Here is a 24,823-nt window from a genome sequence, read left to right on the forward strand (position 1 = left end):
AACCCAAGTTTGTCCGACCTCTCCTTATGGCTCACGTGGATAGGGTAGTTAAGAAAGCTTATGGGATGTTAGCTTTCCTAAGCTGTGGGATCGAGTTTAAGAGCCGCGAGGTAATGATGCAGCTCTACAATACTCTGGTCATCTCATTATAGGAAGGATGTGGAAGCGTTGGAAAGGGTGCAGAGGAGATTTACCAGGATGCTGCCTGGTTTAGAGAGTGTGCATTATGAGAGGAGACTAAGGGAGCTCGGGCTTTACTCTTTGGAGAGGAGGAGGATGAGGGGAGACATGATAGAGGTGTACAAAATATTAAGAGGAATAGACAGAGTGGACAGCCAGCACCTCTTTCCCAGGGCACCAATGCTCAGTACAAGAGGGCATGGCTTTAAAGTAATGGGTGGGAAGTTCAAGGGAGATATCAGAGGAAGGTTTTTCACCCAGAGTGGTTGGGGCGTGGAATGCGCTGCCTGGGGCGGTGGTGGAGGCAGGTACGTTGGTCAAATTCAAGAGATTGCTAGATAAGCATAGGGAGGAAGGGGTTAGATAGTCTTAGGTGAGGTTTAAAGGTGGGCACATTGTGGGCCGAAGGGCCTGTATCGCACTGTACTGTTCTATGATTCCATGCTCTCTAATCCATGCAGCATCCTGGTGAACCTCTTCCGCACCCTCTCCAAAGCCTCCACACCCTTCCTGTAACGGGTGGGGTGAGGTGACCAGAACTGCACACAATACTCCCAAGTGCGGTGTAAGCAACGTCTCACCCGGCTGCAATGACTTCCTTGCTCCTTGATCGCCCCGCCGAGCACCTTCCCTCCGTGCCAGCCGGGATCTCCCACCGGCCAGCCGTTTTAATTCCACCTCCCATCCCCACACACCGCCGTGTCTGTCCCCGACCTCCTCCACTGCCAGGTCGAGGCCAGATGCAGGTTAGGGGAACAAGACATATTCCACCTTGGGAGTCTCCAACCTGACAGAATCAACATCGATTTCTCGAACTTCCCGTAACCCCTCTGGTCTCTCCATGATGTCACGGGCCCCCATCTCTTGCCCCTCTCCATCTGCCCATCACCCACACACTCCTCCCTCCAGCTCCCCTCCCCACCTCCCTTCCCTTCATTTCATGGTCCACTGACTTCTCCCATCAGCTTGGGACGGCAACTGCTCTGCCCAGGACCGCAAGAAACCGCAGAGTTGTGGACACATCACGGAAACCAGCATCCCCTCCACGGACTCAGTCTACACTTCTCGCTGCCTCGGTAAAGCAGCCGACATAATCAGAGACCCCACCCACCCCGGACATTCTCTCTTCTCCCCCTCCCGTCGGGCAGAAGATACAAAAAGCCTGACAGCACGTCCCACCAGGCTCAAGGATTCCGCTGTTATAAGATCATTGAACGGTCCCCTAGTACGATAAAATGGACTCTTGACCTCACAATCCACCTCGTTATGGCCTTGCACCTTATTGTCTGCCTGCACTGCAATTTCTCTGTAACTGGAACACTTTATTCTGCATTGTTATGAGAACCATAGAACGCAACAGAAAACAGGCCATTCGGCCCTTCTAGTCAGTGCCAAAACTTTATTCCGCTAGTCCCATGGACCTGCACCCAGTGCATAACCCTCCAGACCTCTCCCGTCCATGTATCTATCCAACTTATTCTTAAAACTTAAGAGTGAGCCTGCATTTACCACGTCAGATGGCAGCCCGTTCCACACTCCCACCACTCTCTGTGAAGATGTTCCCCCTAAACCTTTCCCCTTTCATCCTAAAGCCATGTCCTCTCGTACTCATCGCTCCTAATCTAGGTGGAAAGAGCCTACTCGCATTTACTCTGTCTATACCCCTCATAATTTTGTAAACCTCTATCAAATCTCCCCTCATTCTTCTGCGCTCCAAGGAATAAAGTCCTAACCTGTTCAGTCTTTCCCTGTAGCTCAACTCCTGAAGACCCGGCAACATTCTAGTAAATCTCCTCTGCACTCTTTCAATCTTACTGATATCCTTCCTGTATAGTTTCCCCTTGTGATACCTCAGCGCACTGCGCAATGAATTGATGTGTGTGGACGGTAGGCAAGACAGGTTTCTCACTGTACACGTGACGAGAATAAACCAATCGACCAGATTCTGCCTTCTTCAGCCCTTTGTCACTTCCACCTCCCCACTCTCCCCCACCTCCCAATCACCCCTCCCTCACCTGCCAGCTCTTGCTCCCCCCTTCCCCACCCCCCCCCCCACCTCGCACCCTTTTATACCGGCTATGTCCTCTTTCTCTCCAGTCCTGATGAAGGATCGAGCCGACACATCGAGTCCATTTCCCTCCCCACACAGATGTTGCGCTCCTCCGGCGATCTGCGTGCTGGGGTTTCCAGTACCTGCCGTCTCTGGTGTCCGATGCCCTGCACCGCCCCCACCCACCCCCTGGAATGCTGACCCCCAACTACCGGCTCACTGACCCCTCTTGTCCAGGCAACATATTAGGAGACAGTGTGGGCGGCGTTTTGGGGCAATGCGAGGTAGCCTGGTCGTCGCTCGCGAGACACAGAGGTACACCCGGAGGTCTCCATTCCCACCTCAGCCTCACCCGGCTCATAGAGCAAGACAGCAGGGATACAGGCCCTTTGGCCCAACCAGTCCCTGCTGACCACCGAGCTAGTCCCAATTCCCTACATTCGGCCCACATCCCACCCCTCCGTGTACCTGTCCAAGTGCTTCGTAAATGATCCTGTTGTACGTGCCTCAACCACTTCCTCTGGCAGCTCGTTCCATATACTCACCACCCTCTGGATGAAAGTCTTTCCCCTCTCAACCTAAGTAAGCCTGGGTTTGGACCCCCCTACCCTGGGGTAAAGACATTTATCATCCTCCTTATCAATGCCTCTCATAATTTTAAACACTTCTATCAGGTCACCCCTCATTCTCCTACGTTCCAAGAAACAAGGACCCAGCCTGGCCAACCTCTCCCTATAACTCAGGCCCTCTAGTCCTGGCAACACCCTCAAATCTTTTCTACACTCTTTCCAGTCTTTCCTGATAACAGGGTGACCAAAACTGTACACAGCACTCCAAGTGCGGACTCATGAACAGCATAACGTCCCAACTCCTGTACTCAATGCCCCGACTGATGAATCCAACGGGTCTCTCTGTGGTTTCCCATCCCGGTGCGCCTCCTCCCTCAAGGACAGTGCGGAAGGGCAGGATCGCTCGTGTGTAACAGCAACCACTTCACCCTCGTTTCTCCCGGGACGGGATGGAGGGGGGGAGGGCAGGAGGAGGACAGAACTGGTCCCCAGGGCAGCAGGAACGGGACCACCCCCGCCCAAGAACCACCCGTGATCACCGGATTCTATTTCAAATATTGTTTTTTTTTGATATTTAAAAAGAAAATAAATGTCGACACATAACTACAGGGTACCAACATCATTAGGGCGCTACAATTAACTCTTTCCGGGGAGCAGCTTCTGAAACCATCATCGGGGCTGGGGGAGGAAGTGGGGAGAGACACGGGACTACTGACCTTCCGAAAAAGAAACGTTCGCCAAATCAGTACAGGACAACTGTCCCCAAAACAGCCCCCACACCACCCCCCCGACTCCCCATCGAGTCTTTCCCTCCACCTTGACTGGAGCGGTCTGGTGAGAGAGAGCAGGTAGTCTCAGACACAACCCGAGTGTCCAACAGACGAGACGATGGACCGCGGGGGAGAGAGAGAGGTCAGAAGGCTTCTGGGTCCTTGAAGGAGTCTCAGGCGGACAGCCAGACAGATGTCGCCAAGTGTTTCGGGGGGTGGGGGAGAAAATGAGTCACTGAGCAGGGAGGCAGGGTTCTCACAGAGGGCGAGAGAGGCAGAGAGAGAGAGAGAGAGAGAGAGAGAGAGAGGGGCAGAGAGAGAGAGAGAGAGAGAGGGGCAGAGAGAGAGAGAGAGAGAGAGAGGGGCAGAGAGAGAGAGAGAGAGAGAGAGAGGCAGAGAGAGACAGAGAGAAAGACAGAGAGATAGATCAACAACGCCCACATGAAGGAGAGCAGACAGTGTGAAGTCCTCAGTGGCCCCTGCTCCTTCTCCAGGCAACCCAACCGTGTCCCGCTGAGGCTCTGTCGGGGCGTCTGCCCAGCCGACAACCATGGGCGGCGGTGGGGGGTGGGTAGGAAGACCTGCGGCGGGTCCCACTGCCCGTGAGCGGCCCCTCGTGTTGTATCCCGCCGCTCTCTCCGCATGAGGACGTGACATGGCCTCCTGTCTCCTGGCCTCCTCCCGTCTGAGTGAGTGTCGCTGGGAGGCGGGGGTTCAAATTCTTTCCTTTCCGTTAAAAAACGAGCGTCGCAGTGTCGATCGGGCCCCGAGTTCTCCCGAGCTCCCACTCTCTGAGTGCAGTCACATTCTGCATTAAATAAGGAGCCAGAGTCTGGCTGATCCTACCAACCGGCAGGGCGTCCACGGAGCATCGCCGCATCCATTGTCTTGTGTGTGAAGGGAGGAGGAGGGGGGGAGGTAGGAGGGAGGGTGAGGGGGAAGGGAGGTGGGCTGGGTCAATGTCAGAGCGATTACAAAAATCACTGGCCGTCCACTTTCGTTTTCTTTGGGACATTGGTGGATTTCCTGGAAAGGAGAAGAGAGATGCTTAGCGAGCAAATAAGCGGGATCGCGTCTCGGAAAAATCTGGCAGTGTGGGACCTAGCCCTGGGAGTGTGTGATGGGACGGTGCGGAGGGAGCTTCAGCCTGTCTGACCCCGGGAGTGTGTGGCGGGACGGTGTGGAGGGAGCTTCACCCTGTGTCTGACCCCGGGAGTGTGTGGCGGGACGGTGTAGAGGGAGCTTCACCCTGTGTCTGACCCCGGGAGTGTGTGATGGGACGGTGAGGAGGGAGCTTCACCCTGTGTCTGACCCCGGGATTGTGTGATGGGACGGTGTGGAGGGAGCTTCACCCTGTGTCCGACCCCGGGAGTGTGTGATGGGACGGTGTGGAGGGAGCTTCATTCTGTGTCTGACCCCGGGAGTGTGTGATGGGACGGGGTGGAGGGAGCTTCACCTTGTGTCTAACTTGTGTTCCCCTTGCCCTGGAGTGTTTGCCCTGAATTCACTTCCCAGTGCTAACAGTGTCACTTAAGTCAGCAGATTTGGAATGTACAAAACATTGCAACGAATCTGCACTCAGCTGGGCTCTGCCTCAACCTATCATATGTCTTTTCCACTGACGTTACCTTGGGGTTGAACGTTCACCAGGAGGATTACCCAGGAGAGAACACAAGAAATAGGACGGGCTGGCTTTCTGGCCCTTAGCTCCTGCTGCTTGTTCTGTACTGTCGTGGCTGACCTTCAACCTCACCCACCACCACTGATTCCATGTCCTCCAATTCACTCAATGTCCACAGATGCACCCACCTCTGGCTTGAAGATACTCAATCGAGAGAGGAGAGGAAGGGAGGGGCCGGGGTGAGAAACACTCTTCAAACCCTCTTGCAATGAAGGACAATGCACCTTTGGCTTGCTAACTGCTCAGAGCCAGAGAGAGCTATGCACAACGGGACAGGCCCTTCAGCCCAACTGGCCAAGATTCCCACCTCGGCTCATCCCATTTGCCCGCGTTTGGCCCAGATCCCTCTAAACCTTTCCCATCCATGTGCCTTTTAAACATTGTTGATGTACCTGCCTCAGCCACTTCCTCTGGCAGCTCATTCCATATACGGACCACCCTCTGGGTGAAAAAGTTGCCCCTCAGGTCCCTATTAAATCTCCCCCCTCTCACCTTAAACCTGTGCCCTCTAGTTCTTGATTCCCCAACCCCGGGAAACAGACTGTGTGCATTTACCCTGTCAGTGCCCCTCATGATTTTCTACACCCCTATAAGATCACCCCTCAGTCTCCTACGCTCCAATGAAATCAGTCCCAACCTGTTCAACCTCTCTCCACAACTCAGTCCTGGCAACATCCTCGTAAGTCTTCTCTGCACTCTTTCCAGCTTAATGGCATCTTTCCTACAGCAGGCTGACCAAAACTGAGCACAATACTCCAAATATGGCCTCACCAGCATCTTGTACAACACCGACATAGCGTCCCAACTCCTGTACAAGTATGTATTATATGCTTGGTTTACCTTCAAGGAGACCCAATCTCCTCTGAATACCAACATCTTTTAGGCTCTCACTGTTTTGAGAGAACACCCCGTCTTTCTATTCTGCCACGTCCTTACTTATCCAGCCCCGATCCCTGAAGCCTCTCTCTGACCTCCTCACCACCCACGCTGACACTGTGTACCACAGGCAGACTTGGAATCGTGACACTTGAGATCCCCCCCATCCAGGTCATTGCTGGTGGCGGCGAACAGCTGGGCCCCAGTACTGATACCTGCCTCCCTGCCACTGGTAGTAGACTCCAAGTCTGAAAACCAAATGTTAATTTTGTTTTTTTTTTGTCCATTAGTCAATCCACGATTCAGGGTTGTATATCAAACCCACAATCACATGGCCTAATTTAGTTTCGTGACCTCTTGTGTGGCATCTGATCAACGATCTCCTTAAAGTCCAAATACATGACATCTACTGACTCCCCCTGCAGCTACTCTGCTAAGGAGAAATTACCACAGGTTGGTCAACAGATATCCCTTTCACTGTGCCCAATCCAAATATTGCTCTCCATCCCCGTTTCTACTTAATAAGAGAGACAGGCATTTCCCTCATTAGAAAGCAGCTGAAACTCCGCCCCTCCCACAGTGCTCCCTCCTTGCCGCCCCTCCCTCGACACAGATCGACCTGGTCCACGTCTCTCAGCCCGAACCCAAATCTTTTGACTCTGATGTGACGTGGGGAGGCGTTGAACCGATAAACCAGAGTTTGGGCTTGCGCCTGTGCCGTCCGTGACAGGGTCACGAGTCCCCCACCGGGGGGAGAGGAGACGCGAGATAGCAGGCTGGGAGGGAGCAACATTACGCAGGAGCCTTCAATGACTTCCCACTCTTGGCCCCCACCCTGGGGGGAGGGGGCGGGGGCCGCTTACATTTCTGGCGAGGTGATGGGCCGTTTCACTGCGGGCTTCACTGCTGAGCCATCTTTGTTGGTTTCTGAAGGAGAAAGGGGAAAGGAGTCAGTCGGCATTTTCCTCAATGAAACTGAAACTTCCCCTCCCATTGGGGGGGTAGGATGAGGAAGGGGGGAAACGGGTGATGGTGAAGGGGGAAATGACCAGAAGGGAGGGTGAGAGGAAAGGAACATCCCCACAGATTTTGAACTGAGAAGGGATGTGCAGATGAATGTGGACATCCAGAGAGAGAGAGCGAGGGGGCGCGTGAGAGAGACAGAGAGAGCGTGCGCGAGGGCCGGGAGAGAGACAGAGCGAGAGGGGGCGCGCGAGAAAGACAGACAGCGCACGCGTGAGGCCTGAGAGAGAGAGAGAGAGAGAGAGAGAGAGAACAAACACAAGGGGGCGCGAGAGAGAGAGCGCTGGGAGGGTGGGGTGGAGAGGGCACAACAGAGCGAGATGTCAGTGGAGGTAGAGAGTGCAGTGAAGAGTCCTGCAGTCACCTTGGAGCCACCTGACTTGCGTGGCAGGTCCATAGCCTTTCTCGTTCCTGGCTGCTATCCTGAAGATAATGGCCGGCTTGGTGGTGTAGTCGATGTGGGCGTTGGAGAGGTTGGTGGTCTGGACCAGGCACGAGGGATTGGGACCACAGTAGACCCTCATGAAGGCCAGCTGGGCTGGGCTGTTGGCCTTCAGCTCCAAGGTCTGGCTGCTCTGGATGGCCAGGTAGACAGAGTACTCGATGATCTTGCCCGAGGTCATGGAAGGAGGCTCCCACGTCAAGTGGGCACCATCCGGACTCTGCACGGGAAGGGCAAACCAGTTTACAAAGTACCACAGCACGGAATCTGATCCTTGGAACCCCTCAGAGGATCCGTGTTGTGCTCCCCCCTCGCCTTCTCCCCCCATCGCCACTGCAGAGAGTTGTGGACACAGCTCAGCACAACATGGAATGCAGCCTCCCCTCCACGAACTCTGTCTACACTTCTCGCTGCCTTGGTAAACATAGAACATAGAACACTACAGCACAGTGCAGGCCCTTCAGCCCACAATCTTGTGCCGACATTTTATCCTGGTTTAAGATCTAACCCTTCCCTCCCACATAGCCCCCTATTTTTCTCTCATTCATTTGCCTAAGAGTCTTTTAAACGTCCCTAATGTATCTGCCCCCACAACCTCTGCCGGCAGTGCGTTCCACGCACCCACCATTCTCCGTGTAAAAAAAACATCCCTGACATCCCCCTTATACCTTCCTTCAGTCAACTTAAAATTATGCCCCCTCGTATTAGCCATTGTCGCCCTGGGCAAAAGTCTCTGACTGTCCACTCGATCTATGCCTCTTATCATCTTGCACACCTCTATCAAGTCACCTCTCATCCTCCTCCTCTCCAAAGAGAAAAGCCCTAGCTCGCTCAACCTATCCTCATAAGACTTGCTCTCCAATCCAGGCAGCATCCTGGTAAATCTAAAGCAGCCAACATAATCCAAGACCCCACCCACCCCAGACATTCTCCCTTCTCCCCCCTCCCATCGGGCAGAAGATACAAAAGCCTGAAAGTACGTACCACCAGGCTCAAGGACAGCTTCTATCCTGCTGTTATAAGACAATTGAACGGTCCCCTAGTATGATAAGATGGACCCTTAACCTCGCAATCTACCTTGTTATGACCTTGCACCTTATTGTCTGCCTGCACTTTCTCTGTAACTGTGACACTTTATTCTGCATTCTGTTATTGTTTTCCCTTGTACTACCTCAGTGCGCTGTTGTGACCTGTACGATCGGTACGCAAGACAAGTTTTCACTGTACCTCAGTACGTGACAATTATAAACCACTCTCTTCTCTGTCTCTCTCCCACTCCCCTTTAACACATCTCTGTTCTCCTCAGTGAGCACAATCCCACACCGTGGGGTGATTTGTACGGCGCTTGGGACATTCATGCAGCTGGTATCAAAAGCAAGAGGGCGGAGGTTTAAGGTGAGAGGTGGGAGTTTTAAAGTGGATTGGAGGGGCAAGTATTTTTCTTACACAGAGTTGCTGATATCTGGAATGCATTGTCGGGAGAGCCAGTGGAGTCAGACACAAATCACTGTATTTAGACAGGCACAGAAAAGCATGAAGTGATTCACTTTGGAAGGTCGAATTTGAAGGCAGAATACAGAGTTAATGGCAGGACTCTTAGCAGTGTGGAGGAACAGAGGGATCTTGGGGTCCACATCCATAGATCCCCCAAAGTTGCCGCGCAAGTTGGCAAAACAAATTCGTGAAGGGAGAGCGGTGGATGTGCTGGATATGGACTTTAGTGAGGTGCTTGACAAGGTTCCCCATGGTCGGCTCATCCAGAAAGTCATGAGGCATGGGATCCGTGGAACTTGGCTGCATGGATTCGGAATTGGCGCCCACAGAAGGCAGAAGGTGGTGGTAGATGGAGAGGATTCTGCCTGGAGGTCAGTGACTAGTGGTGTTCCACTAGAAGGCGCATGATGTGTTGGCCTTCATTAGTCGGGGGACTGAGTTCAAGAGCCGTGAGGTGACGTTGCAGCTCTATAGAACTCTGGTCAGACCACACTTGGAGTATTGTGTTCAGTTCTAGTCGCCTCATTATGGGAAGGATATGGAAGCTTTAGAGAGGGTGCAGAGGAGATTTACCAGGACGCTGCCTGGATTAGAAAACATGTCTTATGAGTAAAAGTTGAGTGAGCTAGGGCTTTTCTCTTTGGAGCAATGGAGGATGAGAGGTGACTTGACAGAGGTGTATAAAATTATGAGGGGCATAGACAGAGTGGACAGCCAGCACCTTTTCCCCAGGGCGGTAATGGCCAATACCAGAGGACACCCGTGGAGGAAAGTTTAGGGGAGATGTCAGAGGTAGGTTTTTTTTACACAGAGAACAGTCGGTGCCTGGAATGCACTGCCGGGGTGGTGGTAGAGGCTGATACAATAGGGACATTTAAAAGACTCTTAGGCACATGGATGTAAGAAAAATGGAGGGTTATGGGCTGTGTAGGAGGGAAGGGTTAGACTGATGGTGGAGTAGGTTTATATAGGTCGGCACAACATCGTGGGCTGAAGGGCCCGTCCTGTGCTGTACTGTTCTACATTCTATGAGTCCGCACCAACCACCCACGTACACTATTCCTATGCTAATCCCATTTCAATTCTTGCCACATACCACACCCGCTCCACCAGATTCTACCCCACACCCACACATTAGGGGCGATCTACAGCAGCCCAATTAACCCACCGAGCCCGCATATCATTGGGACATGGGAGGAGACCGGAGCAACCGGGGGCAAACCCAGAGGGTCATGGGGAGAACGTGCAAACCGTGTGCGCACACGCACACACAGCACCTCAAGTTCCAAACAAACCTCTCCCCTCTCACCCTAAATCCATGCAGAAAAGACTCTTGTGTTCACCCTATGGATGCCCCTCCCTCCTCACAGCCCCCACACGCTCACCCTTTCTTCTCACCTTGCTGATCTTGATGGCACAGGGTGCTCCGGGAAACCCTGGCAGGCAGGTCTTGAAAGCCGAGATCTCACTGAAAGGACCCCGGCCACAGGCGTTGATGCCCGCCACCCTGAACTTGTAGGCAGTGCCCGGTTGTAGCTCCTGCCGCTTCAGCTGGCTGTAGTCTGGCACCACGGACGAGTCATCCTGCAGAGACGGAGGGGGGGGAGAAGATCAGGAAGGTGGTACACTAGCATTTGTCTACTGGCACTGCAGTTTCCCGATGCTCTGCATCCCGTTTCCCTTTTCTACTACCTCAATGTGCTTGTGTACGGAACGGTCTGTCTGGATGGCAGGCAAAAGCTTTTCACTGTATCAGCGCACACAAGGAGCTGGAGGAACTCAGCGGGTCAGGCAGCATCTGTGGAGGGAAATAAACAGTCGACGTTTCGGGTCGAGGACTGGAGAGAGGGTAGAAGCCGGAATAAAAGGGGGGAGTGGGAGGAGCAGGAGCTGGTGGGTGACGGGTGAGGTGGGAATGAGGTGACAAGCCGGGAGCTGAGAGGTGGAAGATGCAAAGGGCTGAAGAAGATGGAATCCGATAGGAGAGGACAGTGGGCCACGGGATAAGAGGGAAGGAGGTGGGTGAGGGGCAGGTCATGAGGGCGGACGAGGGGGAAGAGAAGGGGTAAAAGAGCCAGTGGGATAAGGGAAAACAAAGGGGGGGGGGGTGGGGGTGGAAACAGAAGGGAGGGGTTACCGGAAGTTAGAGAAATCGATGTTGTTGCCAGCAGGTTGGAGACTACCAAGGCAGAATATGAGGTGTTGTTCCTCTAATCTGTGTCTAGCCTCAGTGTGGCAGTGGAGGAGGCCGTGGACAGACACGTCAGTGTGGGAGTGGGAGGTGGAATTAAAATGGCTGGCCGCCGGGAGATCCTGGCTGTTACAGCGGACGGAGCAAAGGTGCTCGACGAAGTAATCTATGACCTCACGATCTACCTTGTTGTGACCTTGCACCTTATTGCACTGCACTTTCTCTGTAGCTGTGACACTTTACTCTGTACTGTTATTGTTTTTACCTGGACTACCTCAATGCACCCTGTACTAACCCAATGTAACTGCACTGTGTAATGAATTGACCTGTACCATCGGTATGCAGGACAAGTTTTTCATTGGACCTCGGTACAAGTGACAATAATAAACCAATACCGATCAAGTCTCACCGATAGAGGAGGCTGCACCGGGAGCACGGGATGCAATAAATGACACCTATAGACATCGATTTTCACTGCACCTCTTGGTACATGTGACAATAATAAATCAATTACCAATACCACAGAAGCCCTGAAGAGGCTAACAGAAGTTAAGTCCACGAGCCAACAGAATGTTCCTATTTATTGAGGGGAATTGAATCCAGAAATAAGGGGAGGTTACTTTGGATGTTGTCACACTTGGAATTGTTTTCTCTGAAGCGTCAGCCGCTGAGGGGAGACCAGATAGAATCAGGTTTATTATCACCAACTTAAATGATGTGAAATGTATTGTTTTGTGGCAGTAGTACGGTGCAAAGATATAAAATTACTATAAATATACATAAATAGTGCAAGAAAAAAAAAGGAATAACGAGGTGGTGTTCATGGACCGTTCAGAAATCTGATGGCGGAGGGGAAGAAGCTGTTCCTGAATCGACGTACAAGGTACTAGAGGCAAGGCCGTGTCCGCTGGAGTTCACGAGAGTGAGAGGGGACCAGACTGAAACATTTAAAACACTGAGGGGTCTGGACAGAGTGGATGAGGAGAGGATGCTTCATCTTCTAGGAGAACACAGGACAGTACACAGCACGAGAACAGGTCCTTCGGCCCACGAGGTTGTGCCGAACTAAGTAAACACCAAACTGAATTAATCCCTTCTGCCTGCACATTGTCCACAACCCTCCATTCTCTGCGCATCCACGTGCCTGTCTCAGAGCCTCTTAAACCCCTCTATCGTATCTGCTTCCACCCCCACCCCTGGCAGCACATTCCAGGCACCCACCACTCTGTAAAATAAACCTGCCCTGCACATCTCCTTTGAACTTGCCCCCCTCACCTTAAATGCATGTCCTCTAGTATTAGACATTTCAAACCCCACCCCCCCCACCCCGAGAAAAAGATATTGCCCAGCTGTGTATGCCTCTGATAATTTTATAAAACCCTATCAGGTCTCCCCTCAGCCTCTGCCGCTCCAGAGAAAACAACCCAAGTTTGTCCGACCTCTCCTTGTAGCTCATGCTCTCTAATCCAGGCAGCATCCTGGTGAACCTCTCCTGCACCCTCTCCAAAGCCTCGACGTCCTTCCTGTAACGGGGCGACCAGAACTGCACACAGTGCTCCAGATGCGGCCTAACTAGAGTTTTAAAAAGCTGCAACATAACTTCCTGACTATTGAACCCAATGCCTCAACTAATAAAGGCAGGCACGCTGTACACCTTCTTTACCACCCTATTGGCCCGTGCAGCCACTCTCAGGGAGCCACGGACTTGGAGCCCAGCCATTAACTGTGTACTGTCCGTTTACATTTTTAGAATCAAGGAGAGGCCACCGTTTTAAAACAACAGCATTATCATTTAAGACAAAGATGGAGACAGAGCAAAAGTTTTCTCTCTCAGTCTTTAGAACTCTCCTCCTCGAAGGGCATTTGAAATTCAGATTCCTAATAAAGACGCCCACTTCCCCACCCCCCATCCACCCACCCCCTCTCTCCCCCGCCATCCACCCCCACCCTAACCCTCCTCCACCAACCGCCCATCGCTCTCTCTCCACCCCGTCCACCCAGCCCCCTCTCACCCCCCCATCCGCCCCGCCTCTCTCCCTCCCCCACCGTCCGCCCCCGCCTCTCTCCCTCCTCCCCATCCACACCCACTCTCTCTCCACCCCGTTGCCTCTCTCCCTCCCCCCCGTCCGCCCTGCCCCTCTCCCCTCCCCCCCCCCCCCCCATCCTGCTGCCGGCTGCAGGGCCAGGCAGATACTCACGTCTCTGGGAGGGGAGGTGTCCAGTGGGAGGTGGTAGTGCGTGACCACCGTACTCGTTCCCTTGATCACCCCCACGTCCACCCACTGGTTGTGGTCCTTCTTGACGGGGGGCTTCGGGGTGACAGGGGCCGCATCCGCTTTCTGTGAGGTGGGGAAGTGGTGATGAGGCAGCTCCTTCGGCATGTCATACCTCCCACCTTCTCCCCATCCCACTCATCCCTTGTGCCACGCACCCCCGCCCCGACCCTCGCAGACGGGATCCACAGCTTCCAACGTCAGATCAGCCAACACCACCACAGAGCCGTCCTCGTCGCCCCAGAGAAGGAGGAGGCTTCCGAGTCGCCGCACCTCCCGCTGGGGGAGGGGGCCATGGGGAGAGGGGCGGGGGCGAGGGGGAGGGTGGAGGGAGGAGAGCCCCTTCCCCTTGACGTGGTCCTGGATCCTCGCCCTTCCTGATCTCCCCCCACTCCTGGTATCCCAGAATCTGCCTCCCCCACGGCAGGGGTCCTGTGGACACCGCTCTTCCCCCCCTCCTCTGCTCATGGCGGACTCCCAGGGACACTGCTGCCTCCACCGCTCCCCACCTCCACCACCACCACCCCCCCCACCCCCGCCCAGCAGTGGGGTCCGGAGGACATCACTCCCCACCCGCCGCCCCAAACCCCTCCTGTGATGGGGTCGCAGGGACATCGCACCACCACCCCCACCGCCCCCCCCCCCCCCCCCCACCACCCGCGGTGTGTCCTGGGGACACCGCTCTCCCCATCCCCCTCCCCTCCCACGACAGGGTCCCAGGAACATCACTCCCCCCCCTCCCCCCCCCCCCACAGCAGGGTACCAAGGACACCGCTCCCCCCTCCACGCAGGGGGGGGGGGGGGGTCCCAGACACAACTCACCACACCGGCGTTCTCGATCCCATTGGCCACCTCGGTCAGGGTGGCAGCCGCCTGGAGTTTGGCCGGGCAGGGCACCGCCGCCGGCAGTGGGGAGGAGGCCAGTGAGCTGGACGGCGCCAAACCTGCGGACAGAAGGGGAGCGCCTCAAGCCCAGCGCTGAGCAGGATCCCAGGAGGACAGCACGCCGCCCCACCCCCTCAGTCAGCCGCAAGGGGGTCCCCGCGATTCTGACCCACAGCGATAGATTTCCGGTGGGACGGCGCGCGACTTGGTGGGGAAGCTGTGGGGGGTGGGTAATTCCCCGGACCCTCAGTTTGGGAGTCGCGTTTCCACAGACACTCGAATATGCGGGGAATGGGGAGGGGCATGGACCACGCGTAGGCAGAAGGGATGCGGCGTTCTGGATGCATTTGGACGAGGCGCTCCAGCGTTCCACAGGGATCGGTGCTGGAACCTCTGCTGCCCGTGGTATGGATACAAATGACTAGGATGGAAGTGTGGTTAAGTTCGCAGATGACACAGGTATTAGTGGGGTTGCGGGCAGCAACGAGGGTTGTCAGAGTACACAGCAGAATCCGTGCAAGTGTGAGGTGCTGCACTTTGGAAGGCCGGATGCAAGGGGAAAGTCTACAGTCAATGGCAGGGCCCCTGAGGAGCATCGAGGTACAGAGGGATCTCAGGGTTCAAGTCCACAGCTCCCTGAAACTGACTTCGCAAGTAGATAAGGTGGTAAAGAAGCCATACAGCATACCTGCCTTCGTCAGTCGGGGCGTCGAGTACAAGAGTCGGGAAGTCACGTTGCAGCTGGATAAAACTTTGGTTCGGCTGCACTTGGTAGTGTGCGTGGTTCTGGTCGCCCCGTTACAGGAAGGGATGTGGGGGCTTTGGAGAGGGTGCAGAAGAGGTTCACCAGGACGCTGCCTGGATTTGAGGGCATCAAGGAGAAGTCGGACAAACTCAGGTTGTTTTCTCTGGAGCGGCGGAGGCTGAGGGGAGACCCGATGGAGGTTTATAAGATTACGAGAGGCAGAGATAGGGTAGACAGTCAGAGTCCCAGGGTGGAAATGTCCAACACCAGAGGACATGTATTTAAGGTGAGAGGAGGAAAGTTTAAAGGAGATGCACGGGGCAAATTCTGAACACAGAGGATGGTGGCCGCCTCAAACGGGCTGCCAGGGCAGGTGGTGCAGGCAGATATGATGGTGGCATTTAAGAGGCTGTTAGGCACGTGAACTAGCAGGGAATGATGAGGATCATGTACGGGCAGAAAGGATTTAGTTTAATTTGGCCCCAGGCTCAGTGCAGACATGGTGGCCTGAAGGTCCCCATGATCTGCTGTTCTGTTTAGATGGGGGAGAGGTACTGTGGCGGATGTGGAGTGCATGGGCTAACTCCACCTAGGCAAGTGGGGAGTGACCCATCACACCTCTGACGTAGATGGGGGAGAAGTACTGCGGCGGATGTGGAGTGCATGGGCTAACTCCACCCAGGAAAGTGGGGAGTGACCCATCACACTCCTGACCTGAACGCTGTAGATGGTACCACGTCCAGGACAACAGAAGGGGTTAATCCCACCTCCCCAGCTCACAGTACACTGCCCTATAGCTTACAGCTTCTGTGGCGAAGGAGACACCTCTGGGGCAAGCACAAGCACCTTCAGGTTGCACGGAGATCCCCCCGGGTGCAGAAGGCACAGAGAGTTGGAGCGTTGGATGAGAGGGAGGGCTCAGATGGAGAGCAGAAGGGAAGGGATTTGGTGGGGAGAATAAAAGTGTAGACTATTTGCTAGAAGGGGAGAGAATTCAGAAATCAGAAGTGCAAAGGGACTTGTGAGTCCCAGTGCAGAATTCCCTGAAGGTTAACTTGAGTCAGTATTAAGGAAGGTAAATGCAATGTTAGCGTTCATTTCGAGAGGACCAGAATATAAAAGCAAGGATGCAATGCTGAGGCTTTATAAGGCATTGGTCAGACCACTTTTGGAATATTGAGAGCAGTTTTGGGTCATGTATCTCAGGGAAGATGTGCTGGTGTTGGAGAGGGTCCAGAGGAGGCTCACAAGATCCCAGGAATGAAAGGGTTACAGTGTGAGGAGCGTTTGATGCCTCTGGGCCTGTACTCGCTGGAGTTCGGAAGGATGACTCAGGAGGGATCTCATTGAAACCTACCGAATACCGAAAGGCCTGAAATAGAGTGGACATGGAGAGGATGTTTCCGCCAGTGGGAGAGTCTAAGACCAGAGGGCACAGCCTGAGAATAAAAGGACGTCCCTTTAGAACAGAGGTGAATTTCTCCAGCCAGAGGGTGGTGAATCTGTGGAATTCGTTGCCACAGGGGGTTGTGGAGGAAAAGTTGTTGGGTGTACTTAAGGCAGAGACCGAGAGGTTCTCGATTGGTGAGGGGGTTAAGGGTTTGTGGGAGAAGGTGGGAGAATGTGGTCGAGAAAGACTCGAGGGGCTGATTGGCCTAATTCTGGTCCTGTATCTCATGGGTTGGGCCAGTGGAGGGGGGGGGGGGCGCGGAAAGAAGGGGCAGAGCTGCTGTGACTGGGAGTGCAGAGGGAGGGGAGCAGAAGTGACTTACTCTCAGTGGTCCCAGGCGGGAGGAGACCGTGCCCGCCCCCTTCGTTGGCCGCCGTGGCCAGCCCGTTGCTCTCGGCCGCCGGGTCGTTGAGGCTGTCGGCAGGGGCCAGGGCCTCAGTGGGGAGCTGGGGCTGGCCCTGCTCTGCCCCCTCCAGTGGCTGCTGCTGTACCAGGGCGGCCAGGTCCTGCTGGGCTAGCACGGCCAGCGGCAGGGCCGGCTGCTGACCCTCGGCCGGCTCCCCGCCCAGCTGGCTCAGGTCCGGCTCGGGAGGCTGCTGCCCCGTCTCCGACGTATCCATCGGCTCGTTGGGTCCTTGGGAGGGGAGGGGGAGGAGAACAGAGGGACACGAGTCAGTCAGTGATCGCCCCAAGCAACACACTCACAATGCTGGGACCAGCACGAATACAAGGCAGGGACCGGACCGGGGTGGCCACGGGGCCGGAGTAGCCACGGGGACCGGGCTGGAATGACCACAATGATTGGGCCAGAGTGACCACAGGGATCGGACAGGAGCGGCCACAGAGACTGGGCCGGAGTGGCTCCGAGATGCTGGAGGAACACAGTGGGTCAGGCAGCACCCGTGGAGGGAAATGGACAGTTGACGTCCATTTCGAGACCAGGGTCCTAGTTCCCCTGAGAGACCCAGCACAGGTTCAGCCAGTCACACAGTGCTACAACTCGGGACGGCCCGGTGAACCAAGTGCGTGAGGTACACAGTCACAGAGCATGGTGCTCGGAGGGCTGAACTGTTTTTGGGGGGGGGGACAAAGGAGGGGGCGCCCCGCTGCGGGACGGAGCATCGCACCATCGGAGGGGTGGGGGGGGGGGGTTCAAGGAGGGGGCGCCCCACTGCGGGACGGAGCACCGCGCCATGGGCGGGGGGGGGGGGGGGGGGGGGACAAGGAGGGGGGGCGCCCCGCTGCAGGAGGGAGCACCGTGCCATGGGAGGGGTGGCGAGGGACAGAGGGAAGCCATACTGGACATCTTAACTTTCCAATAAATTCAGGAGCATGGTGATCCCTCCTCGCTACCCCTCCCCTTTCTCAGTTCAGCCCTCCGAGCACCGCGCTCTGCGACAGTGTACCTTATGCACTCGTTTCACCGGTGTTGGGTCTGAACACAGGACATCCCAAGTTTGAGCATTGTGTGGCTCACTAACCCTGTGCGGCTCACTAACCCTGTGCCAGGTCTTCCGGGGGGACCAGGACCCTTGTCAGGGGGTCAGAACTCCACGGCAGTGTCCTGAGGACGATACTCCCCACGAGCAGGGAGCACAGCTGCAAGTGCGGGCAAGCACCAGAATACCAGGCTCCCCGCGTCGCCGGGAGTCCCGGGGGCCTTGGGAAGTGTCCTGTCCTGGCCCGGGCCACAGAGTCACGGCACGGAAACAGACCTTTCGGCCCACTGAGTCCGTGCCGGCCAGCCACCACTCTCTCACACCGATTGCACCCCAACCCGGCTTATTCTCCGCATGTTCCTCATCAGATTCTACCCTCACCCACACACTGAGAGCAATTTACATCAGATGTGGGAGGAAACCGGAGCACCCGGGGGAGCGGGGAGAACACGTGGTCACAGGGAGAATGTGTAAACTACACACACACACAGTGAGACAAACACGGAGACACACACACACAAACAGCGTCTCAGAGAGAGACATACACAGAGAGACGGGGAGAGGGAGACGGGGAGAGGGAGACGGGGAGAGGGAGACGGGGAGAGGGAGACGGGGAGAGGGAGACGGGGAGAGGGAGACGGGGAGAGGGAGACGGGGAGAGGGAGACGGGGAGAGGGAGACGGGGAGAGGGAGACGGGGAGAGGGAGACGGGGAGAGGGAGACGGGGAAGGGGAGAGACGGGGAGAGGGAGACGGGGAGAGGGAGACGGGGAGAGGGAGACGGGGAGAGGGAGACGGGGAGAGGGAGACGGGGAGAGGGGGACGGGGAGAGGGGGACGGGGAGAGGGGGACGGGGAGAGGGGGACGGGGAGAGGGAGACAGAGAGAGGGAGACAGAGAGAGGGAGAGGGAGACAGAGAGAGGGAGAGGGAGACAGAGAGAGGGAGACAGAGAGAGGGAGAGGGAGACAGAGAGAGGGAGAGGGAGACAGAGAGAGGGAGAGGGAGACAGAGAGAGGGAGAGGGAGACAGAGAGAGGGAGAGGGAGAGGGAGAGAGGGAGAGGGAGACAGAGAGAGGGAGAGGGAGAGGGAGAGAGGGAGAGAGGGAGACGGGCGCACAGAGACACACAGAGAAAGACACACAGAGACAGAGCCGGAGGCAGCAACTAACCCAGATCGAACCCCGGCCCACACCTACCCATGACGGCCTGCTGGGCGGCATGGAGAACGGCCTGGAGGGCGAGTGCCTGCACCTCCTCGTACACGGCGGCCTGCTCGGCTGCCTCGGCCGCTGCCGTCACCGCCAGCTCCTCGGGCGTCAGCCCTGTCAGCCCCCCTGGGCCCGGCACCCTCTCGGCCATCAGCTCCGCTGGAGGGGTCAGCTGGGTGTCGGCCGGCGGCTCGCCCAGCGGGAGGGGCTCGGCCGCAGGCGGGGGGTCCCTGCTGGCTGCTGCCGGCGGCTCAGCGATGGGCTCCTGCTCCGACGTGGAGGAGGCGGGCTGCTCGGTCGCTGTGGTGACGTTGGTTCCCTCCGATATCGAGGGGACGTTCTGAAATAAAAATGGGGAGGGGGTGTTGGAAATTAAATATAATTAAATCAATAAGAGCAATCAAAAACATTCATGTGTCTAATCAGTGCGGAGGGAGCTTCACCGTGTCTGACCCCGGGAGTGTGTGAAGGGACGGTGTGGAGGGAGCTTCACCCTGTGTCTGACCCTGGGAGTGTGTGATGGGACAGTGTAGAGGGAGCTTCACCCTGTGTCTGACCCCGGGAGTGTGTGATGGGACAGTGTAGAGGGAGCTTCACCGTGTCTGACCCCAGGAGTGTGTGACGGGACGGTGTATAGGGAGCTTCACTCTGTGCCTGACGCCAGGAGTGTGTGATGGGACGGTGTAGAGGGAGCTTCACCCTGTGTCTGACAGGACAGTGTGGAGGGAGCTTCACCCTGTGTCTGACCCCGAGAATGTGTGACGGGACAGTGTGGAGGGAGCTTCACCCTGTGTCTGACCCCGAGTGTGTGTGACAGGATGGTGCAGAGGGAGCTTCACCCTGTGTCTGACAGGACAGTGTGGAGGGAGCTTCACCCTGTGTCTGACCCAGGGAGTGTGTGATGGGACGGTGTACAGGGAGCTTCACCCTGTGTCTGACGGGACAGTGTGGAGGGAGCTTCACCCTGTGTCTTGACCTCAGGAGTGTGTGATGGGACGGTGCGGAGGGAGCTTCACGGAGGGAGTGTCCGACCCCAGGAGCTAAAGCCAGTGGACACCCTGAGCTAACCCTCCTGCAGACCCCCAGGCACGGACGCAATGCTCAGCAGTCGCGTGGGCGTATCCGTAGGCAGGGAACAGGATCCTGACACCTCGTTCCCAGGTGCCCGGAACCCGCACCAGTCCCGAGGGGGACACCGACTTACCGGGATGGAGGGGCCGGGTGTGGGCGTGGATTGGGTGACGGTGGTGTTGGCTCCGCTCTGCGCCGCAGACACGGTTGTGGCGGTGTTGGTGGTGCCCGCGGTCGCCGTCTCTCCGTGCACCGTCTCTGGGAGTCCCTGGGCATTAGTGGGCGGCGGCTGGACTGGGGTGGGGGGAGAAGGGAAGGCGGGGTGGGGTGGTGGGTTGAGGGAGAGAAGGAGGAAAGGAATGAGAGAAGGTGACAGATGCCCACACCCGTCCACACAAACATCGCTGGTCCGGTGAACGTTGTTCAGCGAGCGTCGCGGGAGGGGGGGTGTGGAGGGAGTGCCGCGCCACGGGAGGGCTTGTCCTGGCAGCTTGTTTTTGTGTGAAAATTTGCTCCTCAGGGCTCTTCCCACCTTATGGGGCGTTAGCTTTCAAAAGTCGAGGGATCGAGTTTAGGAGCCGTGAGGTAATGATGCAGCTCTATAAAACTCTGGTTAGACCACACTTAGAGCACTGTGTCCAATTCTGGTGACCTCATTATAGGATGTGGAAGCGTTGGAAAGGGTGCAGAGGAGATTTACCAGGATGCTGCCTGGTTTAGAGAGTATGCATTATGAGGAGAGACTAAGGGAGCTAGGGCTTTACTCTTTGGAGGGGAGGAGGATGAGAGGAGACATGATAGAGGTGTACAAAATATTAAGAGGAATAGATAGAGTGGACAGCCAGCACCTCTTTCCCAGGGCACCAATGCTCAATACAAGAGGGCATGGCTTTAAAGTAATGGGTGGGAAGTTCAAGGGAGATATCAGAGGAAGGTTTTTTACCCAGAGAGTGGTTGGGGCGTGGAATGCGCTGCCTGGGGCGGTGGTGGAGGCAGGTACATTGGTCAAATTCAAGAGATTGCTAGATAAGCATATGGAGGAATTTAAAATAGAGGGATATGTGGGAGGAAGGGGTTAGATAGTCTCAGGCAAGGTTTAAAGGTCAGCACAACATTGTGGGCCAAAGGGCCTGTATTGTGCTGTACTGTTCTGTGTTCTAAACCTTAAAAACAGCCCCAGCCTGCCCGGCCTCTTTTTGTAACTCGAGCCCTCCAGCGACAACATCCTCGTAAATCTTTTCCCGCACCCTTTCCCGCTTCAAGCTGGGCATCCAGAACTGTGGGACAACAGTCAAAGACACCACCCACCCGGCTCATTCTCTCTTCTGCCCTCTTCCATCGGGCAGAAGATACAGGAGCCTGAGGGCACGGACCACCAGGCTCAAGGACAGCTTCTGCCCCACTGTGATAAGACTATTGAACGGTTCCCCTATACGATGAGATGTGCTCTGACCTCACGATCTACCTTGTTGTGACCTTGCACCTTATTGCACTGCACTTTCTCTGTAGCTGTGACACTTTACTCTGTACTGTTATTGTTTTTACCTGTACTACATCAATGCACTCTGTACTAACCCAATGTAACTGCACTGTGTAATGAATTGACCTGTACGATGGGTATGCAAGACAAGTTTTTCACTGTACCTCGGTACAAGTGACAATAATAAACCAATGCCACTTTTCCAACACGGAGGGTGGTGGGGATATGGAACGAGCTGCCAGAGGAAGTGGGAGAGGCGGGTAACACTGACAACATTAAAGAACGTTGTCAATCCATGAAGACAAGCATGCCTCATGCCTTCTTCACTGCCCTATTGAACTGTGTTGCCACCTTCAGGGAACTATGGACTTGAGACCACCCCCCACCCCCCCCCACCCCACCCCCCCAAGGTATCTCTGCTCTTACATTTCTTGAGCACCCTACCATTTACTGCAGACATCATAGTCCCTATTTGTCTTCCGGAAATGCAGCACCTCACAAGTACCATCTGGCACTGCTCCACCCGACGCTCCACCTTTATCCATATCGAAATAGGTGGTGTAGCGGACAGTGCTATCAGAGCTTACAAGGGAGGTGGGCCGAGGAATGGCAAACAGAGTTTAATTCAGGTCAGTGCGAGGTGTTGTGTTTTGGAGTGTCAAATCAAGGTAGGACTTTCACAGTGAATGGTAAGGACCCAGGGCGCAGGAGACTGAGGGGTGATCTTATAGAGGTGTATAAAATCATGAGGGGCATAGATAGGGTGAAGGCACACTGTCTTTCCTCCGGGGTTGGGGAATCAGGAACTAGAGGGCATCAGTTTAAGGTGAGGGGGGAGAGGTTTAATAGGAACTTGAGGGGCAACTTTTTGTTGTTTTTTTTTACACAGAGGGTTGTATGTATATGGAACGAGCTGCCAGAGGAAGTGGCTGATGCAGGTACAGTAACAACATTTAAAACACAGTTGCACAGGGACATGGATGGGAAAGGTTTAGAGGGATATGGGCCAAACACTGGCAAATGGATGGGCATGGACAAGTTGGGCCAAAGGGCCCGTTTCCATGCTGTGGAACTCAATGCTCTGCTGGTGATAGAGCACTACAGCACAGGAACAGGCCCCTCGGTCCATCCAGTCCATGCTGACCTGATCTTCTGCCTAGTCCCATCTACCTGCACCCAGACCATATCCCTCCAAACCTCTCCCATCCACATACCTACCCAAACCTCTCTTAAATGTTACAGTTGAACCCGCATCCACCACTTCCGCTGGCAGCTCGTTCCACACTCACACCACCCTCTGAGTGAGGAAGCTCCCCCTCAGATTCCCCTTAAATATTTCACCTTTCACCCTAAACCTATGACCACTAGTTCTAGTCTCAACCAACCCAAGGGGAAAAAGCCTGCATGCAATCACCCAATCTTTTCCCCTCATAATTTTGTATACCTCTTGTTTTCCTGTGCTTCAGGAAATGCTCACCTATTCAACCTTTCCCTATTACTCGGGTCCTCAAGACCCAGCAACATCCTTGTAATATTTTCTCTGCACTTTTTCAAGCTTATTGACATCTTTCCTGTGGGTAGGTGACCAGAACTGCACACAATACTCCAAATCCGGCCTCATCAACATCTCGCACAACTTCAACAGAACATCCCAACTCCTGCACTCAACGCCCTGATTTATGGACGTCACACCAATCTCGTCCGGTGGAAGGATATTCCCCCGTCAGGCTCCCCCCACCCGCTCCCAACACACGGCTCTGAATGGACACGTGACAATCATGCGTGCTTCTTACCCTGATTGGCACCCATGTTGGCGGTGACAGTGGTGGCGGTGTTGGTGGTGTTGGTCTCCGAGGTCTCGTGGGGCGGGTTGGAGCAGACCAGGGGCACCCCGCTGGCGGCCTGCCCCTCCCCTTGCCTGCCCTCCGGCTCTGCCACCGGGCTGGGCTGCTCGGCGGTGGGCGAGGCCAGGATGGTGACGGGCAGCTCCTGGATGGACGAAGCTTCCACCCCGCTGGGAGCGGCGATCAGCGTGATGCGGGTGGGCTCTGGCGCGGGCTGGAGATGGAGGGAGGGAGGGGGTGAGAGAGAGAGAGAGAGAGCACGGCATCAGGCTGGGTACACAGGTACACCCAGATCATAGAGCTAGGGGAAGGGAGAGGGGCTAGAGAGGGTCACAGAGGTAGGGAGGGAGCCACAGAGGGAGGGAGGAAGAGAGAACACAGCATCAGGCTGGGTACACAGGTATGCCCAGACCACGGAGCGAGAGGGAGGGAGGGAGGGAGGGAGAGAGAGAGAGAGAGAGAGAGAGAGAGAGAGAGGAGGGAGGGAGCGAGAGAGGGAGGGAGAGAGGGAGGGAGCGATGGAGGGAGAGAGGGAGGGAGGGAGGAAGAGGGAGGTAGGGAGGGAGGGAGGGAGGGAGGGAGAGAGGGAGGGAGGGAGAGAGGGAGGGAGGGAGAGAGAGGGAGGGAGGAGGGAGGGGGGGGGAGTGAGGGAGGGAGGGGAGAGAGGGAGGGAGGGGAGGGAGGGAGGGAGGGGAGTGAGGGAGGGAGGGAGGGAGGGGGAGTGAGGGAGGAGAGGGTGAGGGAGGGAGGGAGAGAGGGAGGGAGAGAGGGAGGAGAGAGGGAGGGAGAGAGGGAGGGAGAGAGGAGGGAGAGAGGGAGGGAGAGAGGGAGGGAGAGAGGGAGGGAGAGAGGGCGGGAGAGAGGGAGGGGAGAGAGGGAGGGAGAGAGGGAGGGAGAGAGGGAGGGGGAGAGAGGGAGGGGAGAGAGGGGAGACGGAGGGAGAGAGGGAGGGAGAGAGGGAGGGGAGAGGGAGGGGAGAGGGAGGGGAGAGAGGGAGGGGGAAAGAGGGAGGGAGAGAGGGAGGGAGAGAGGGAGGGAGAGAGGGAGGGAGAGAGGGAGGGAGAGAGGGAGGGAGAGAGGGGGGAGAGAGGGAGGGAGAGAGGGAGGGAGAGAGGGAGGGAGAGAGGGAGGGAGAGAGGGAGGGAGAGAGGG

The 24,823-nt window shown here is 55.9% G+C and overlaps 1 protein-coding gene across 1 annotated transcript in view; it reads right to left on the minus strand.

Annotated features, from left to right (window-relative positions):
• Nucleotides 1–4,490: 4,490 nt before the first annotated feature.
• Nucleotides 4,491–24,823, minus strand: part of hcfc1b (host cell factor C1b) — a 61,835-nt gene continuing 41,502 nt past the window's right edge. The window contains exons 15-24 of the mRNA XM_052008964.1: nucleotides 23,621–23,885; nucleotides 20,481–20,641; nucleotides 19,265–19,616; nucleotides 16,952–17,263; nucleotides 14,372–14,493; nucleotides 13,475–13,615; nucleotides 10,484–10,669; nucleotides 7,514–7,811; nucleotides 6,990–7,053; nucleotides 4,491–4,595 (exon numbers count right to left, since the gene is read on the minus strand). Of these exons, the coding sequence (XP_051864924.1) occupies nucleotides 4,550–4,595; nucleotides 6,990–7,053; nucleotides 7,514–7,811; nucleotides 10,484–10,669; nucleotides 13,475–13,615; nucleotides 14,372–14,493; nucleotides 16,952–17,263; nucleotides 19,265–19,616; nucleotides 20,481–20,641; nucleotides 23,621–23,885 (1,947 nt within the window). The 3' untranslated portion in view covers nucleotides 4,491–4,549. The remainder of the gene's footprint in view (nucleotides 4,596–6,989; nucleotides 7,054–7,513; nucleotides 7,812–10,483; nucleotides 10,670–13,474; nucleotides 13,616–14,371; nucleotides 14,494–16,951; nucleotides 17,264–19,264; nucleotides 19,617–20,480; nucleotides 20,642–23,620; nucleotides 23,886–24,823) is intronic.

The sequence above is a fragment of the Pristis pectinata genome, chromosome 43, assembly GCF_009764475.1.
Source record: "Pristis pectinata isolate sPriPec2 chromosome 43, sPriPec2.1.pri, whole genome shotgun sequence".
Classification (NCBI taxonomy): domain Eukaryota; kingdom Metazoa; phylum Chordata; class Chondrichthyes; order Rhinopristiformes; family Pristidae; genus Pristis; species Pristis pectinata.